This window comes from Ictalurus furcatus, chromosome 4 (genome assembly GCF_023375685.1).
Source record: "Ictalurus furcatus strain D&B chromosome 4, Billie_1.0, whole genome shotgun sequence".
NCBI lineage: Eukaryota > Metazoa > Chordata > Actinopteri > Siluriformes > Ictaluridae > Ictalurus > Ictalurus furcatus.
In genome coordinates this window covers 23,992,058-24,012,130 of record NC_071258.1, presented here as the reverse complement: position 1 = coordinate 24,012,130, position 20,073 = coordinate 23,992,058, and the positions used below count along the sequence as shown (strand labels likewise).

Here is a 20,073-nt window from a genome sequence, read left to right as displayed (position 1 = left end):
AGATCAGTATAGGAAAGATAGAAATCTTCCACACAAACACACACTCACACATACTCATTCTCATACTCTCATCCATAGCCATGAAGCTAATGGTGCTAAGCTTGCTGTTCAGTTTTTGCCTGAGGTGTTGTGAAATTCTATATAGCTATATATCACATAAATAGTGTATTCCAGGTGAACTCTATGATTCATTCCAAGGCTAAAGAGTAGCTAATGACATGAGCCTGTTCCTGAATTGGGGTCATACCTATGTTCCAGGATTTACATTCTGAGCAGATTTTGTGCTGGAAGCTTCTCCTGGTTTGCCATTTGAATACCTGCTGACAGTGGCACCAGTGGCCCTGCTTCATCTCTACCTAATGGTGCCTTTGTTGCCATATGAGATTGTTGAAGTTATTTCTTTTTTTGTTATTGATATTAGACACCTTTAAATATCACATATTTATTGATATGCAAGATTAAGGGGGAATTTTTCCTTAAGTACTTAATTACCAGGAAATGCAGATTGGAAAGTTGTAGTATTGCACACGGGCCCAAGACATACACAAAGCAAAGCACACTCTAAATTTCAACAAAAGTCCAACGAAATACAACACCACAATATAAAGTACATAGGCAGACTTTGCATGCCAGAGCTCACCATTAAAGGTACATTTCTGCCCAAAATAAAGTGTACACATAATTCATCGTTTCATTTACCCCAAATGATTCAAGACATGTTTGGGGTCTGAAGTTTACTTTGTTAAATGTATCTTGGCTTATCAACAACTATGCAACGACACACTTGGTGATCATGCAGTGCCATTTAATCCAAATAAACCAGATGGTATGTAGAGAAATGTGCAGGCAAAAGACTCTTCCTTACCTTTATCCACTGCTCACGTTAACCCGGATTAGAGTACACACAAATAAACACACAAAAATAAGAAGAGAGATCTGTGTGAGCACAGCACAGCAAATCATCACAGTGTGTGTGTGTGTGTGTGTTAGGATTGTAACTGAATATGAATACATTATACAAATTGAACAGATAATGCATCCTAAATGAATACAAATACAGTTACGGACATTCTACAACATACATTCTAGATAATTGTGTGCTTCCAACTTTGGGTGTGATGGTCAGATGTCCACAAACTTTTAACCGTATGCAAATTAATATTTGTTGATATAAGTAATGACCATTTTCTAGCAACACTCCCCCCCCCCCTTTTTTTTATACAGCATTTTGCAGTGTTTCTATGGCATAATGGTACGGTTAACAAAAAACAAACAAACTGTTTTTTTTTTGTTGTTTTTTTTTTTAAAGATATAAATAATAGATATAAACAGATATAAAACAGATAATACACTATGTGTGTAAATGTGTGCCTGTATGTGTATCATGTCTATGTGGATGAGTGCATCTTTGGGTGTGTCATCACTTTGTATATGTGTTTATGTGTATGTTTGTATGTTAATATGAATGTGTCTAGGAGTGTCTAGGGGTGATTAATTATGTAAGGCACTGTCATATATGCATCTGTGTGCATATGTATTGTACTCTACTGTTTGTGAATGTGTGTGTCTTACCCATGTCCTCCAGTTCTGATGTCATAGATTTGGAGCGCATAGACAGTGCTGTGGTTGGTGCTCGCTTTGGAGGAGGCGGGGCTAAAGAGAATAACAGTGCACACTGTTTTGTTTATACAAATGTGAGAAATGAAAACCTTAATTTTTTTTTGTAATTGTTTATTACAATTAGGTGTCACAAAAGTGTATAATTTTATTTGTCTACATCAATAAATAAGTAAATTACAGCTGCATACAGTCTGTTTATCTAATTTATGTCACACGTTTAAGGTTTATTTGATTCACCTGCAAAAAATAATTCACAAATTAGATAAAATTAGATTTGTGTAAAACACAGTCTGTATACCGATGCATATGTATGTGTTTGTGTATAGTACAAAAAATTTAATTAAATAACTCACAATCTGCTCTCATGCCCTGAACGTCTTGTTACTATAGAAACCATAACGTATTAGAATGAGCATACTTATATAGATATTCATATGCAGCTGGCATTATTATTAGAGCTAATGTTATGGAAAAATAGTAATTAATGCCTTCTGACCAATGTTTGGAAATCAGAAAAGAGAATTCAGGGCCATGGTACAGTGCATCCGGAAAGTATTCACAGCTCTTCACTTTTTCCACATTTTGTTATGTTACAGCCTTAATCCAAAATGGATTAAATTCCTTATTTTCCTCAAAATTCTACAAACAATACCCCATTATGACAATGTAAAAGAAGTTTCTTTAAAATCTTTGCAAATTTATTAAAAATAAGCAACAAAAAAAGCACATGTACAGTGAGGGAAAAAAGTATTTGATCCCCTGCTGATTTTGTATGTTTACCCACTGACAAAGAAATGATCAGTCTATAACTTTAATGGTAGATTTATTTGAACAGTGAGAGACAGAATAACAACAAAAAAATCCAGAAAAACGCACATCAAAAATGTTATAAATTGATTTGCATTTTAATGAGGGAAATAAGTATTTGACCCCTCTGCAAAACATGACTTAGTACTTGGTTTAAAAACCCTTGTTGGCAATCACAGAGGTCAGACGTTTCTTGTAGTTGGCCACCAGGTTTGCACACATCTCAGGAGGGATTTTGTCCCACTCCTCTTTGCAGATCTTCTCCAAATCATTAAGGTTTCGAGGCTGACGTTTGGCAACTCGAACCTTCAGCTCTCTCCACAGATTTTCTATGGGATTAAGGTCTGGAGACTGCCTAGGTCACTCCAGGACCTTAATGTGCTTCTTCTTGAGCCACTCCTTTGTTGCCTTGGCCATGTGTTTTGGGTCATTGTCATGCTGGAATATCCATCCACGACCCATTTTCAATGCCCTGTCTGAGGGAAGGAGGTTTTCACCCAAGATTTGACGGTACATGGCCCCGTCCATCGTCCCTTTGATGCGGTGAAGTTGTCCTGTCCCCTTAGCAGAAAAAAAACCCCAAAGCATAATGTTTCCACCTCCATGTTTGACGGTGGGGATGGTGTTCCAGGGGTCATAGGCAGCATTCCTCCTCCTCCAAACACGGCGAGTTGAGTTGATGCCAAAGAGCTCCATTTTGGTCTCATCTGACCTCAACGCTTTCACCCAGTTGTCCTCTGAATCATTCAGATGTTCATTGGCAAACTTCAGATGGGCATGTATATGTGTTTTCTTGAGCAGCGGACCTTGCGCGCGCTGCAGGATTTCAGTCCTTCACGGCGTAGTGTGTTACCAATTGTTTTCTTGGTGACTATGGTCCCAGCTGCCTTGAGATCATTGACAAGATCCTCCCGTGTAGTTCTGGGCTGATTCCTCACTGTTCTCATGATCAATGCAACTCCACGAGGTGAGATCTTGCATGGAACCCCAGGCCGAGGGAGATTGACAGTTCTTTTGTGCTTCTTCCATTTGCGAATAATCGCACCAACTGTTGTCCCCTTCTCACCAAGCTGCTTGGCAATGGTCTTGTAGCCCATTCCAGACTTGTGTAGGTCTACAGTCTTGTCCCTGACATCCTTGGAGAGCTCTTTGGTCTTGGCCATGGTGGAGAGTTTGGAATATGACTGATTGATTGCTTCTGTGGACAGGTGTCTTTTATACAGGTAACAAACTGATATTAGGAGCACTCCCTTTAAGAGTGTGCTCCTAATCTCAGCTCGTTACCTGTATAAAAGACACCTGGGAGCCAGAAATCTTTCTGATTGAGAGGGGGTCAAATACTTTTTTCCCTCATTAAAATGCAAATTAATTTATAAAATTTTTGACATGCGTTTTTCTGGATTTTTTTGTTGTTATTCTGTCTCTCACTGTTCAAATACAACTACCATTAAAATTATAGACTGATCATTTCTTTGTCAGTGGGCAAACGTACAAAATCAGCAGGGGATCAAATACTTTTTTCCCTCACTGTACATAAGTATTCACAGCCTTTGCTCAATACTTTGTTGAAGCACCTTTGGCACCAATTACAGCCTCAAGTCTTTTTGAGTATGATGCTACAAGCTTGGCACACCTATTTTTGGGCAGTTTCTCCCATTCTTCTTTGCAGGACCTCTCAAGCTCCATCAGGTTGGATGGGGAGCGTCGGTGCACAGCCATTTTCAGATCTTTCCAGAGAGTTCAATCGGGCTCAAGTCTGGGCTCTGGCTGGGCCACTCAAGGACATTCACAGAGTTGTCTTGTAGCCACTCCTTTGTTATCTTGGCTGTGTGCTTAGGGTCGTTGTCCTGTTGGAAGATGAACCTTTGCCCTAGTCTGAGGTCCAGAGCTGGTTTGGAGCAGGTTTTCATCAAGGATGTCTCTGTACATTGCTGCATTCATCTTTCCCTCGATCCTGACTAGTCTCCCAGTTCCTGCCACTGAAAAACATCCCCACAGCATGATGCTGCCACCACCATGCTTCACTGTAGGGATGGTAGTGGCCAGGTGATGACTGGTCCCTAGGTTCCTCCAGACATTACACTTGCCATTCAGGCCAAAGAGTTCAATCTTTGTTTCATCAGACCAGAGAATTTTGTTTGCCATGGTCTGAGAGTCCTTCAGGTGCATTTTGGCAAACTCCAGGCGGGCTGTCATGTGCCTTTTACTGAGGAATGGCTTCCGTCTGGCCACTCTACCATACAGGCCTGATTGGTGGAGTGCTGCAGAGATGGTTGTTCTTCTGGAAGGTTCTCCTCTCTCCACAGAGACACGCTGGAGCTCTGTCAGATTGACCATCGGGTTTTTGGTCACCTCTCTGACTAAGGCCCTTCTCCCTTGATTGCTCAGTTTGGCTGGCGGCCAGCTCTAGGAAGAGTCCTGGTGGTTCCAAACATTTTCCATTTATGGATGATGGAGGCCACTGTGCTCATTAGGATCTTCAGTGCTGCAGAAATGTTTCTGTACCCTTCCCCAGATCTGTGCCTCGATACAATCCTGTCTCGGAGGTCTACAGACAATTCCTTGGACTTCATGGCTTGGTTTGTGCTCCGACATGCATTGTTAACTGTGGGACCTTATATAGACAGGTGTTTGCCTTTCCAAATCATGTCCAATCAACTGAATTTACCACAGGTGGACTCCAATAAAGTTGTAGAAACATCTCGAGGATAATCAGTGGAAACAGGATGCACCTGAGCTCAATTTTGAGTGTCATGGCAAAGGCTGTGAATACTTATGTACATGTGCTTTTTTTGTTTTTTATTTTTAATAAATTTGCAAAGAATTCAAACAAACTTCTTTCACGTTGTCATTATGGGGTATTGTTTGTAGAATTTTGAGGAAAATAATGAATTTAATCCATTTTGGATTAAGGCTGCAACATAACAAAATGTGGAAAAAGTGAAGCGCTGTGAATACTTTCCGGATGCACTGTATGTCTCAAATCAACAACAACAATGTTCTTTTTCAGACATTACTACTCTACATAGTGTGTAGTGTAAGTGTATTTCTGTCTCTCTCTCTCTCTCTCTCTCTCTCTCTCCCTCTCTCTCTCTCTCCCTCTGTATCTCTCCCTTATCTCTCTTTCTCTCTGTCTGAAGTGGCAGATGGCTGCACTGTGATTTAGGTCTGAGAGCATCAGGTGCCAAACGGCCATTCAGCAGGGCACTGGCATCCTGTTCTTAACTCCTCTGTTCTGTCCATCTCAAAATGACCCAGTTTCATTTTTCATTAACAAAATTGACATTTTTCCTTTAGCTTATTATCTCTGTTATTTATTACTTTTTTTTGTACATACAATGGTCTCCAAAAGTATGCAACCACCAGGGAAAGTGCTTCTATTTTCATTACAAATTTTATTATTGACAGCAACTTGAGTGAAAAAAGAATCGTTGAAATTTTTACATTAATTTCTGAGATTCTGAAACTATTTGCTACGTCCCCTTTTTTGCTTTAATGACAGTGTAGTGACAAATGACCATCTTGTCACTTAGAGATGTTGTAGGCCGTACAATGTACAATGTAGTGTTATTTCCGACATATGAGATCCGAACAAGACATGCTTCCAGTCTAGTACTGCTTTTATCCACTTTATTTATCACAAAGCTCATAGATGTCCTTTTATACTCGCAGTTCCAATGCACAAACACATAGAAATTCCACCAGCTTGCTTCCACCTGCACATGTCCTAACACAGTCAAAAATTGCTGTGCTTCTCTCCATTACACCTACCTTCTCTTACTCTCTGGCTACCTATATACTAATTAGACACACACTCCACCCAGTGTTAAACAATGAAATTACAACAGACATTGAATACAACATAATGGCTCTTACAGGCAGTGTGCATGAGGACAATCTGACTGTTTGTACAAATCATTTAACATGGTCAATATCACAATTTTACTTACATTTAAATAGGGACTTTAATATTAAACAGTCATATTAAACAACATTAAATGCTCAAAGATATTGAGCATTTACTTTCTTTGTTTTAAATATTTTACGATTCTAAAAAAAACCTTTCGTTTTATTTCCAATTTTGAATGAAACAAATTGGGTCTCAGACTTTTGGACCCCACTGTGTATATACTGTATACTGTGTATACTGCGCAGTACTGTGCACACACATATACAGTACTGTGCAAAAGTTTTAGCACATGCAAAGAAATGCTGTAGAGCAAAGATGACTTCAAAATAATAAAATGAAATGTTTCTACATTTAAAAAAAATACTATAAAGAGCAGTAAATATCAGTAAAGGAAACTAATTCAATATTTGGTGTGACAAAGAAATAAAAAATAAAATAAATGTTATTGAGCATGTTGCAGAATCAGTCACGGTTCTTCTGGAGACTTTGACTGTCGCACTTGCTTCTTATTTTTTGCAGCAAAATCCAGCAGCCTTCGTTGTGTTTTTTGTCTGAAAAGTGTTTCTTACCACTTAATATGCTGCTTTCTTTACTGACATTCAAACATTTTTCTGTAACATTTAATTTTGTTCTTGAAAACTAATGTTTGGAAATCTAAAATGTTTTTTGTACTGACTCGATAATATAGACGTCATAAAATAATAAATCTATAACAAAGTTTGGACAAAAAAAATAGAGTGCCTAAGACTTTTGCAGAGTACTGTAGATATATTATTTTTCTCATTTACCAAGGAAGGTATGAAAACTTCTGTGTGTGTATACATGTGTGTTGTTTGTGTGTGGATGTGTGTCTGTCCTGTAGGAGCTGTACCTTTCTTCCTTGCATTGTCATCATTGTCCAGGTTCCTGGTGACTGTCACGACTTTAATGACGAGTCTGTTTCCACCCTGTCGTATCATGTTGACCACCTGCCTGTGACCCACCTTCACCACGTTCTCCTGGTTCACCTGAAAACACACACACACACAGACACACACACACACAGTTACAGCCAGCACAGTTTTTATATAGAAATACAGGCAACTCCAAAATTATTGGCATCCTTTGAGACTATAACTATATATAATATATAAAATATATATAAAAAAGAAACAATATATGTATAAACTGCAATATGCAAGAAGGTATATTTTGATATTGGGATTTATTTATTTATTTACTTATTATTATTATTATTATTATTATTATTATTATTATTATTATTATGAAATTTAGTTTTAATCAAAACACTGATTTCAAAATGACTAGCACCTTGACAGTTAATAGTACTTTGAGTTTTCTATCTTGGATTTATTCTCTGCTTTGTATGGGCTGATTGATTCAGCTGCCTTAGGTATTAGTGTGCCTATTGGTAAATTGGGCTGCATTAATGCATGAAATGTGGATAGGACCTGAGTCATTTGAACTGCGGAGTCGGAGCAACAAGAAAACAAGAGTGGAGCCAATCTCTGTTATGACTCACTGAGATTCACTGGGGAGGGAATATACTGTAGGTCATGACCAAAAGGATTCATTGAAAGTATATACAATTGTATGTACAGTACAATAAAATGTACACTATTCAAGGATGTTAAAAAAAACAATGACAAATTAATGATGTAAACAAATGAAAATCTCTCTTTCAGAATCCTATATCAAAGATATTTGATGAAGCTAGAACCAGTAAGTCTTTGGTCTGTTAAAAGTTACTGCTGTTCGCAATTGCAAACCATGTAAGCTGTGACCGAATGAAAGGAATGAGTCAGTGCATGGCAGTGAAGACTTCATTTTCACAAACTTAATTTATCATTTTAATACACAGTATTATCCAATTACTGCCTATTCATTCATGCAACACTCCATCATCTGTAGCAAGAGGGTCAACCCTACCCTACCTCTTTGCTTAAGAATTCAATGTAAAGAGCTTTGAGTGCTTGGAAAACCGCTATATATATATCTAAGGAATTATTATTTATTATTAATTCCTTACTTAATGTTTCACTTTGCACTTTTGTGAATAAGTTTTAAGAAGGAAATCTTTTATAGGTACTTTTCATCACACTAAAAATTAGAATCACCGTGGTAAGAAAAGACTCTTGTAAATGTGGCCCCTGGTACTTAGTGAAATTCTGGATGTTATGAATCTTCACAGCAGCCGCTGTACTGTGGATCTAGATCATGCATCAATGCATCCATCCATTTTCTGTACCGCTTATCCTACACAGGGTCATGGGGAACTTGGAGCCTATCCCAGGGAACTCGGGGAATGAGGTGGGGGACACCCTGGATTGGGTGCCAACCGATCACAGGGCACATTCACACACTCTTTCACACACTATGGACAATTTAGAGATGTCAATCACCCTATAACGCCTGTCTCTGGACTGTGTAAGGAAACCGGATTACCCAGAGAAAACCCCTGAAGCACAGGTGAATAGAATTGGTGAATAGAGTCCTGTTGAAAACGCTTTTGTTTGATGGAATTTTACATGTTTGCAACTCATTTATACCTCATAGAAACAGGACGTAGTTAAACAAAAAAGACCACTTTCTTTGTTTCCATTTATTTATGGAATTATTTGCATTCTTTAAGGGTCTCTCTAAGTGCTTCATCAAAGGCAATAGAGGATATGAGTCATGATACTGCAGGACACACACACACACACACGCACACACGCACATGCACACACACACGCACACACACTTTGCCTCTCTTTTTCTGTCATCCTGGCTATTACTGTAAACCTTTTCCTAGAAGACTGCTGTCTGACATATGAAGAAAAAAGGAATGTCAGCTTGTCATCGATAACAACACACTCACCACATCACTTACACTAAAAATGTGACAAAAAAGGAAGTAGGGGGTGCTGATGTGGTGATTCAATGCAATCATTTAGTATGAGTTTATTCAGTGGTAGAAGTGGCTCATTCAATGTAAGCTTGTTGAGCTAGCTATAGTGGCTCAGTGGTTAAGGCTTTGAGATTTTTAAAATTTTTTCTATTCTTTTTACAGATTAGAAAGTCTGGTACATATCCCAGCACTTCCATGGTTGAGTCCTTGAGCAAGACCCTTCACCTTCCCCTCAGTTGTATCCTGCCACAGTTGTAAGTTGGCTTTTTTTTCTTTTTTTTTTAAATGTCAGCCAAATGAGCAAATGTACTTTACTGTAAATATATACAGATTACTGTAAATTTTTACTTTATTTTATTGGCTTCCCTATTAAGACTGTAAATCTTACAGTCAACTTTTTGCAGTGTATGATTTTGGATTTGAAGCACTGCATAGACCAGCCTTGTAACTCACTCACTCATATTTGGCAGACTTACAGTGGGGGAAATCAGTATTGGACGCATCATTACATTTTTTTCAGTAAATATATTTCCAATGAGGTTATTCACATGAAATTTTCACCAGACATCAGTATTAACTCAAGAAATCCGGAAATATAAAGAATTCACAACATTAAAGTCCATAAATAAAGTTATGTATAATAAAGTGGAATGACACAGGAAAAAAGTATTGAACATGCTAAGAAAAAGCAGTTCTCCAAGGCAAGGTAAGAAACCAGCTGAAATCCTTTGTTACCTGATATGGTAGTATGAAAATCTCAGTAGGTTTGATTAAATAAACATCTACTAATTCATTACTATAATTACCTATAATCTTCATAGATAAAATAACCAGAAAACATGAATGAACATGAACAAATGAATTCTAACGTATAATCTAAAAATATTATCTAAGGGTAACCAAGAAAAAAAAAGTTTGAAATTCACTGCAATTAGCATGGAAAACACAGGAGCTGGTACTAATCAGGCTACTTATAAGCTTCTCCATTGCATTTTATCTTGGCCTTGACTCCTGCTCATAGGGCTGCATACCAATACCAAAGCCTTCTTGATTCCTTCATCCTAGATCCTTCAGTCTACCGTCTTTAAGGAATTTTCTGAAACATTTTTATTAAGACAAAAAAAAAAAAACTTTTCAATTAATGAGACAATAATAAGCAATAATACAAAATTAATAATATTACTTAAATCAGGAACAATGTGAATGCATGAAAAACCTTGGACAGGTAGATTAAAATGAAAAATCACACTGCAATTTTGTATAAACTAAAACATTTACTTTTAAGCTTTTGTAATGTAAAAAAATAAAATTAAAATTAAACCAAGACAAGTCTGGCCAGTTCTTTTTCCACCTTTAATGTCATATACTGTAGCAAACAACAAAATTCAAGTGACTAATAAATAGAAACATTGTAGGAAAAAAAGAAAAATAAAAAACTTACAATAGCCTGCTTGAATAAGTATGCACCATGTGTGCTTAGGCTGCCACCACCATGCTTCACCGAGGCTATGGTGTTCTTTGGGTGATAAGTTATTTTGTTTGTGCACCTTTAGTTCTTCTTTAACTTCTACTTTGTTCTACAAAGTTCTTCTTTGGTTTCATTAGACCATAGCACATTTTGCCAGCTGGATTGGGGGGATTTATGCTGGCTTGGATGTTTTTTGTTTGTTTGTTTGCTTGTTTGTTTTTGTGAGAAAGGGCTTCTCTCTAGCCACCCTACCCCATAGCCCAGACTAGAATATGGGATTGGTGTCACATGTAGGGAGTGACCAGTACTTGCCAAATATTTCGTCAGCTCCTTTAATGTTTTAAATTTTGGAGGGACGTCCTGTTCTTGGTAACGTCACTGTTTTTCCCCATTTTGGCCATGTTGGCCTTCATGTTGTATCATGGTACATGTAATGTTTTGGAAATACTTTTGTACCCCTCTACTGATCAATACTTTGTAATAATTTGTAAGCTCTTTGCAGACCATGGCTTCTGCAGTTGGATAAAACCAACATGTCAAGAAAATCCTACAGAAACACCTGCTCTTTGATCTCTGATATTTGGGCTTAATCAGAATCTCTTCATTGATTAAAGGTCATTATAAAAGGTTGTGCACACTTATGCAAACAGTTTATTGTAATTCTTTTTTTCTTTTTTCATTCCTATTTCTTTGTTTATTTTATTCCTATTTTATTCTTTATGTGCAACCCGCTCTACCACCTGAGCCACAGCTGCCCGTGGCTGATCCTAACTATGTAGGTGATCTTAACTATGGTAGTGCTTAATGAAGATTAATGAATGAATGATCATATAGAGTAGTTATGCATCTTTAAAACCACCTGATTATCAGTCAAAAATTTGTTGTTTAAATTTAATGCAAGAAATCCCTAAAACAAATGATCTACATATACAGTATGCCATATGTAAACTGAAAAGCATCAGAGAGGTAGCAGCATGCTGCATCACTTCTGGTGTAAACCATCAATTTAAATGCTATTCATCACTCTTAGGTTACCTGCATGCCTTTATAGTAAATGAATCACTGAGTTGAGGACTTTAAGATTTTCATTAAATTCAGTAACTTTATAGTAAACCAGATTTCAGCTGATCTGGGGCATATCCCAAAGACAGTGGGCCCAAAGCGGTAATAAACTCTGGATGGGATGCCAGTCCATCACAGAGCATCACTCACATTTGTCTTACTATCCTTATAAGGACCTTCCGTTGACATAACTATTAATGCAGGTAATTAATGCGACACTACATCTAATCCTAAGCTAAAAAACTAAACACTCTCACACACACACACACACACACACACACACACACACAATCACTGACACCATTGGGCAATTTGAAGTGGTCATTTTGGTCAACAATTTTTCTTCTCTTGCCAGTGCTTTGCTCAGCACATTTCCTAACTAGTTCTTAACAACAATTAAAAAAAAAAAAGTTAAAGGTACTGAAAAAGATGCATTGCTGACTCTGTCCTCCAGCAATATAATCCACACTGCGACACTATCACACCTGCAGTACAAAGTGCAGACATAAACACTGTTCAGACACAGGTAAGATAATGTATAGCTATATATTTGCTATGGATAAGTTACTATGGTCATAGTCATTATTTACATTTTTAATCTTGTTGCAATGCAGCTTTATAAATTCAGCCACTGGTTTTATGTTCAATAATCACACGTCCAATACAAAAAGCATTCAAAGAGAGACTGTTAAAAGGTTTTAGGTTACACACAACATATCAACAGAACACACATTATGCATTTTGGATTAATGTTTCAAACTATAATCAGGTGTCAGTTTGCTTTCTATGTGAAGTAGCTGTCTGAAAAATTCACCAGTCTACAGAGAGAAGGATTGTTTACAAATGGAGAGCCTTCAAGACAGTTTCCAATCTTAGGAGTGGGCATCCACACAAATTTAGTCCAAAGTCAGACTGTTTAATGCTCAGAGATACTGCATAAAGAAAAACCCAAGAGCTAAATCATGTGACCTACAGACTTTCGCTCCAAAGAAGATATGGCAGCATGATATAGGTTTGCAAAATTGCATCTGAACAAACCACAAAAGTTCTGGAACAATATCCTTTGGACTAATGAGACCAAGGTGGAGATGTTTGGTCATCATGTTTGGTGAACCAAAACCAAACACAGCACATCTCGGTCTGGATGAGGGAATACCACCTTAAGCTCAACCTGGCAAAATCTGAGCTTCTGGTCATCCCAGCCTGTCCCTCAATCAACCACAACCTCACTATACAGCTTGGCTCAACCACACTCAAGCCATCCAGGACAGCCAGGAACCTTGGGGTGATTCTTGAGGACAGCTTGACCTTTACAGACCACATCTCAACAACTGCATGGTCCTGTAGGTTCATTCTGTACAACATCAAGAAAATCAGACCCTATCTCACCGAACAGGCTACACAACTACCCGTATCAAATTCAAGGCCTTAATGCTCACCTACAAGACCTTGTCTGGAACAGCACCCATCTACCGCAACTCTCTCCTGAAGGCTTACGTTCCCTCATGCAATCTGCGATAAATCAACGACCGACGCTTAGTAGTGCCTACTCAGTGTGACTCAAGGTCCCTTTCAAGAACCTTCAAACTAACTGTTCCTCAGTGGTGGAATGAACTTCCGACCTCAATCCGGACCACAGAATCTGTCACCATCTTCAAGAAACAGCTAAAGACCCACCTCTTCTGTGAACACCTAACCAACCCCTAAAAAAAAAAAAAACCCTTACTCTGGCACTTATACCTCAACTCTGTGACTTTGCTTCTTCTAGAACTCTATTAATGGATCTTGTATGGTTGCACTACTTGTATTGTTCTCTGCTTGATATATCGCTTTGCTTGTATTTTCTCATTTGTAAGTTGCTTTGGATAAAAGCGTCTGCTAAATGAATAAATGTAAATGTAAATGTAAATATCACAACAAACACCTCATACCAACTGTCAAGCAGGGTGGTGGAGGGGTGATAATTTGGGCTTGTTTTGTAGCCACAAACTCGCAGTCATTGAGACAACGATGGACTCCACTTTACACCAGAATATTCTTGAGATGAGGCCTTCTGTACAGCAGCTTAAGCTGGGCCAAATATTGGGTCATGCAGTAGGACAATGATTCCAAGTGCACCAGCAAATCGACATGTGAACGGCTAAAGAAGAAAAATATCAAGGTGTTGGAATGGCCAAGTCAAAGTCCAGACCTCAACCCCACTGAGATGCTGTGGCAGGATCTTAAGAGAGCTGTGCAGAAACGAATGCCCTGAAACATCAATGAACTGAAGCAATTACTCCAAAATGATGAGATACTGATAAACTCCTACAGAAAACATTTACTCCATGTTATTGTTGCTAAAGATGGTTCTACATCCCACTGGGTTTCTGAATGTTGGTTTAGTTTTTATTAAAAAAATGACTAAATATTGCAATCTGTTGTGTTTGTTTTTTGTTTTTTTTGTCACCTGAGGTTATCTGTTTGTTTATAGAAGTTGGTGAGGTGAGGACCACACAACTGTGATTTAGACGCTGATGAATAAAAACATAGAATTAAAGGAGGGTGTACTTACTTTTCCCCATGAATGTATAAACAGACTTATGGGAAAATACACACTCCAATGCTGGTATGTGTGTGTGTGTGTGTGTGTGTGTGTGTGAGGTGTTGTAATAATTGACTGTGCACCTCTATGGTTCGTATATGGTATGGCCATAACATCGAACATAGCCAGAGCTTCCTCTGATTGGCTGAATAGACTATCATTCAAGCTGTAAAGCTCCCTCTGGCCGCTTCAGTGCAGGATGCTTGGCAATAGTCACCATGACAACGGGCATCACACACTGAGGGGCCAGCACCATGTCTGAATTCATTCCCTATTCACTGTATAAAGCATTATTTGGGGTGCAGTCATTTTGTAACCTCATCTGAATTCTTGTTGGACAAATTCTCTTCCTGGAAGAGTTCACTATACTGTATTATTACCCATAATCCACTGTGCATAACTGATGCATACTACTTCCACACATATTACCAAAATGCATAGTGATGGCAGATAAACCTTATTTATATGTAAATATAAATGGTTGTTTAATCATGATTAAAGCCAACAGGCACTCATCAATAGTGTATTTAATACAGAAAACTGCTTTTGATACATCTGTAGTTTTGTGGTTTCAAGCTGCTATGTAATTTGTAACCTTTGAATTGTTTGCATATTTGTTTGGTTGTGATGATGTGTAGAGCACTCGCTAGTATGTGCTGTACCTGTATTTATGACAGAGATTTTAAACGTGGAAATTGTTTGTTATCGTTTCATGAAACTGTCTGAATACAACAAGTGCAACTGATCCAAACAATGGGCCTCATTTTTCAGGCTGGATACACATGGATTCATTCGTAAGTCATTTGTATGAATGTCTACACAAGATATTTCATATTAATAAAAATCCCGTAAATTCGGAAAAACATCCATATACTACTCATCCTCCTGAGTGTGTGTAAATTTACACGTAAGAAGCCTGACTAATGTAAACCTCGACTTGATCGACATCAGATCATATAATTTGCATGGATTACTGCACCTTTATACTGTATATATGGAATATGCTGTAGAGTATAAATTGCTTATTTTTTATTACAATTACAGCATTTAGCAGACACCCTTATCCAGAGCGAATTGCTCTATCCTCATGCTAGTTCACTAGGTCAGGGACTAAGAGTTCCCTTGATCCCGCTGTCTATGCATAGTTGTAAGCTGTAAGGAAATGACTCAACTGATTTAGCACTCACTTATTATTATCAATATTAAAATTAGAATATAAATGTTTTAACAAGATCAAAAAATTTAACCTAGAACTCTCTAATATGTGAACATTATATATAAGTGCCTTCACTGCACCTATTGTCTGCCTTTTTCCTACTGTCTACAGTTGCTTTAAATTGTTGATCGTGCATTGAGATGACCATCTCGGAAAGAGCGACACACCCCAGTATTCAGCCTGTGTATGTATGTACTATGTGATCGTTAAACATAAGATGTATAATGTGTAATTTCTATTTTTACAGACATGTTTCATGTCAATCTACTTTGTCTTTATCGTTGTCTTCTGCACTGTCTTTCCTTCTCTCAATGACGTCTGCAGTGGCATGAATCATCACTGCTAGCTTTAACAGAGCATTACAGTTCACACAGACACACAAGCACACGTACACAAACAGCTGCAGCAGAGCTAATGCCTGTTCTTAAACTCAGAGAATAATACACACACACACCAGCATAGGCAGGTCCATCACACACACACACACACACACACACACACCAGCATAGGCAGGTCCATCACACACACACACACACACACACACACACTCTCTCTCTCTCTCTCTCTCCAACAAACTGTCTAATTCATAGATAAAGAGTCTTCAGATTTTCAACATGCTGTAGAATAATCGTGTGTGTGTGTGTGTGTGTGTGTGTGTGTGTGTGTGTTTATTCACTGACTGCATCTTCTGGGTCTGAATGTATTTAATTACACTGATCACAATGGAGAGTGAGAGAAGATTCCTGAGAATGCCACCACACACACACACACACACGATCTAGCACTAGCATGATGCAGATTAATAATCTAATTTATAGATTGATAAATAATAGTTTAATTAGTAATAATAATCAGATTAAAAATTCATATCAAGCAGTGGTGGCTTGGTGGTTTGGCTCTGGGTTACTGATCGGAAGGTCGGAGGTTCAAGCCCCAGCACTGCCAGGCTGTCACGATTCCAAGGTGGAGACAGATGCAAGTGTAGAATTTCTTTAATTTATAGCTCAACCAAACACAAAACAAGAACTGTGAATTAGCAGCAAAACACTAAGGCTATGAATAAGGCCCTTGAGCAAGACCCTTAACACTCTCTGCTCTAGGGGTGCTGTATCATGGCTGAACCTGTGCTCTGACCCCAGCTTCCTAACATGCTGGGGTATACTGTGCATATGTATATGTGATCAATAAAGACTCATTATCATTATTTCAGCTGAGCATAGCTTTACAAACTCTGACAGGTATTTTCACACTGTTGGTTTATCAGGTCATCCTACGCACTGTTGCTGAACCTTTTCAGGGGGAAGTAGCTTATGCCTGCTCAAAAAGTAGCTTGAAGATACAAAATGAGGTCATGGACTAATGTCTATATTGAATGAATTGAGTTTTATCAAAATAGTAAGTGCTCAAACTTAACCCTAGGATTTATACAATAGGACTTCCATATTATTTGAACATTTTATTAATCGCAGTAACCTATGTACAGTGGATTTTAAAAGTCTACACATCTCTGTTAAAATGTCAGGGTTGTGTGATATAAGGAAAAAAATGAAACCAAGATAAATCATGGCAGATCTTTTTCCATATTTAATGTCGTGTAGCAATGAGCAAAATTGAAGTGAAAAAAAAAAGAACCTGCTTTCAGTGGAAAAATGATCATTTTTAAAAGTAATTCAAGGATTTTCTTGACATCTTTTTGGTTTCATCTGACTAATGAAGCCATGATCCGCAAAGAGCTTACACAGCACATACTTGATTTTATTACTGAGAGGTACTGATCAGGAGAGGGGTACAAAAGAATTCCCAAAACATTAGCTGTACCATGGAACACCACGAAGGCCATCATCAACAAATGGAGAAAATGGAGAACCACAGTGACATCACCAAGAACAAGACGACTCTTCAAAGTTGAAAACGGTGATAACTTATCCGCGAGGGTGCCAAGAGACCTGCAGCAACATTAAAGAGCTGCAACAACATTTGGTAAATTCTGGTCACTCCCTGTATGTGACAGCAATCTGACATATTCTTCACATGTCTGGGCTGTGGTGTAATGTGGCTAGACAGAAGCCCCCTTTTTCACAAAAAACAGAAATAAAACAAAGATCAAAAAACATGAAAGCCCACCTAAATGTTGCAAAACCATGTGGCAAAATGTGTTGGTCTGATGAGACCAAGGTAGAACTTTTGGGGCGTAATTCTAAAAGATATATTTGGCACAAAAACAAGACAGCTGATCACCTAAAGAACACCAAACCCACTGTGAAGTAACATCATGCTATGGGGATTCTTCTCTTCACCTGGGATTGGGGGTATAGTAAGATCATAGATAGTTCCAAATACCAATCTATTTTGGCACACAACTTGCCTCTGATAGACAGTGAAGAAAAGTGTCACCTTCCAGCATAAAAACAAGCCAAAGCACAAATCCAAGTCAGCAAAGGAATGGCTTCATATGGCCTCATGAAGATCAACGTTTCGGAATGGGCCAGTCGGAGCTCAGAGCTAAATCAAACCTGTAATATAATAAATATCTAATATATATATATATATATATATATATATATATATATATATATATATATATATATATATATATATAATATATATGTAATATAACAATGTAATATAATATATGATATAATATAATAAATATCTTATAAAACCTGTAGAATGGCTAGAAGAGGGCTGTACACAGGTGATCCCCTTGCAATTTGACTGATCTGGAGCATTTTTGAAAGGAAGCATGGAATAAAATTGCCAAATCAAGATGTGTTAATTTGGTAGACTCGTACCTAAAATACTGTATACTGAGTTCTGTATTCAAGCAAAATGTGCTTTAAGAAAATATTAGTTAAGGGGTGTACACACTTGTGCAAATAGGCTATTGTATCAAACATTGTTCACACACTCACTGAGTTTCTTATTCTAGTGATGGATAACTATTTTTTCCTTCATTAAATGAAATCATGATGTAAAAACTTTAATTAGAGCTATTGAGCTGAAAGTCTATGCTGTACTGGATTACGTAATGGGTGAAAGCTAACCTAGCAGGTGAAGTCTATCCTAGAGGGTGAAGGCTAACCTAGTGTAGAAATCTAATCTAGCAGGTGAAGGCTAACCTGGAAAATAAAAGTTAATCTAGCAGTTGAAAGCTACTGTAGAAGGTGAAAGCCAACCTAGCAGATGAAGTCTATCCCAGAGGGTGAAGGCTAACCTAGTGTAGAAATCTAACCTAGCAAGTGAAAGCTAACCTAGCAGGTGAAAGCTAACCTACTAAATGAAAGCTAACCTAGCAGGTGAAAACTAACCTAACAAATGAAAGCTAACCTAGCAGGTGAAAGCTAACCCAGCAGGTGAAAGCTAATCTAGCAGGTGAAAGCTATCCCAGCACCTGGGTTCTCTGATCAGTCTTATGAATGAGCTTAGCCAGTTTTGAGCAGTGTTTTATCATATATCATTTATCATTTCATTCTTGTGTATTTTTCTTTTGTTAAATTTAAGCTTTGATGAATGTTTAATACAACCCCTTTGGCATTAGTTTGGCATTAATAGTTTCTTTTAATTATTTTTTAAATATTTGAAATAATATTTGAAATAATACTTTCTATTCCTTTGGCATAATGGGAGTATATCTATCCTAAAAAAATGGATGCAGGATGAGCAAAGAATGATAATAATGCTTGCCTATTTCATTTGCAGCAAGGAGAATGTCCCAGAATGCATAAGCATGTGACATAAGGGCTACACACACACACACACACACACACACACACACACACACACACACTTACGCACAGGTTTGTACAGTGATACACACTTAAACGCTGTGCTTTGCTGCCCTTCAGCTGTGCCAAGCAAAACTGGGTTAGCAGGCGGAGCACTTCACAGGATGAGGAATGTGTGTGTGTGTGTGTGTGTGTGTGTGTGTGCGCATGTGTGTAAGAGCAATCCAAGCAGAGCAATCCAAGCAGAGGTATCACAGGCCTGTGTAACCAAGGCAACAGCCCAGGAAGCTGATGTCACAGAAGCACCACATGCCAGGGTGAAAAATAAAATCTAAAGCATGGTGTACATATGCGTATGTGTGTGTCTGTGTGTGTGTATACTGGTACATATGTGCACTCATACTATGCCCTGTCCATCAACAGTATGCAGTACACAGCATGTGAACAGCGTGAATATTACTACTCAAGCCAACATTTCTAAATATGCAGCCAGTGCTATATTCATGGTTATAATGCATCCCACAAAGCAAGGCAGTAGGCAAAAACAGAAGAAACTAAACATGGTTAAATGTTTATACTGCAGTATGTTTTCTTCTACTGTATATTTTGCAGGCACTAAAATGTTCCTTAGGTTAATGGTCACATGAAGAACACTATAGAGCTTTAATTGGACCCCCTGCAGTTCACCTATTAGGGGAGTAGATCTGTTAATGATTCAGTCAACATGGGGATACATTTTCTCCTCCAATACCTTGACTGTCTGTTGGTGTACACTAGGATCCTTTTTCTGG

The 20,073-nt window shown here is 38.0% G+C and overlaps 1 protein-coding gene across 1 annotated transcript in view; it reads right to left on the bottom strand.

Annotated features, from left to right (window-relative positions):
• Positions 1–20,073, bottom strand: part of LOC128606240 (SH3 and multiple ankyrin repeat domains protein 2-like) — a 165,904-nt gene that overhangs the window by 11,627 nt on the left and 134,204 nt on the right. Inside the window, exons 17-19 of the mRNA XM_053622277.1 lie at positions 7,209–7,344; positions 1,573–1,653; positions 866–874 (exon numbers count right to left, since the gene is read on the bottom strand). Coding sequence (XP_053478252.1) covers positions 866–874; positions 1,573–1,653; positions 7,209–7,344 — 226 coding nt within the window. The remainder of the gene's footprint in view (positions 1–865; positions 875–1,572; positions 1,654–7,208; positions 7,345–20,073) is intronic.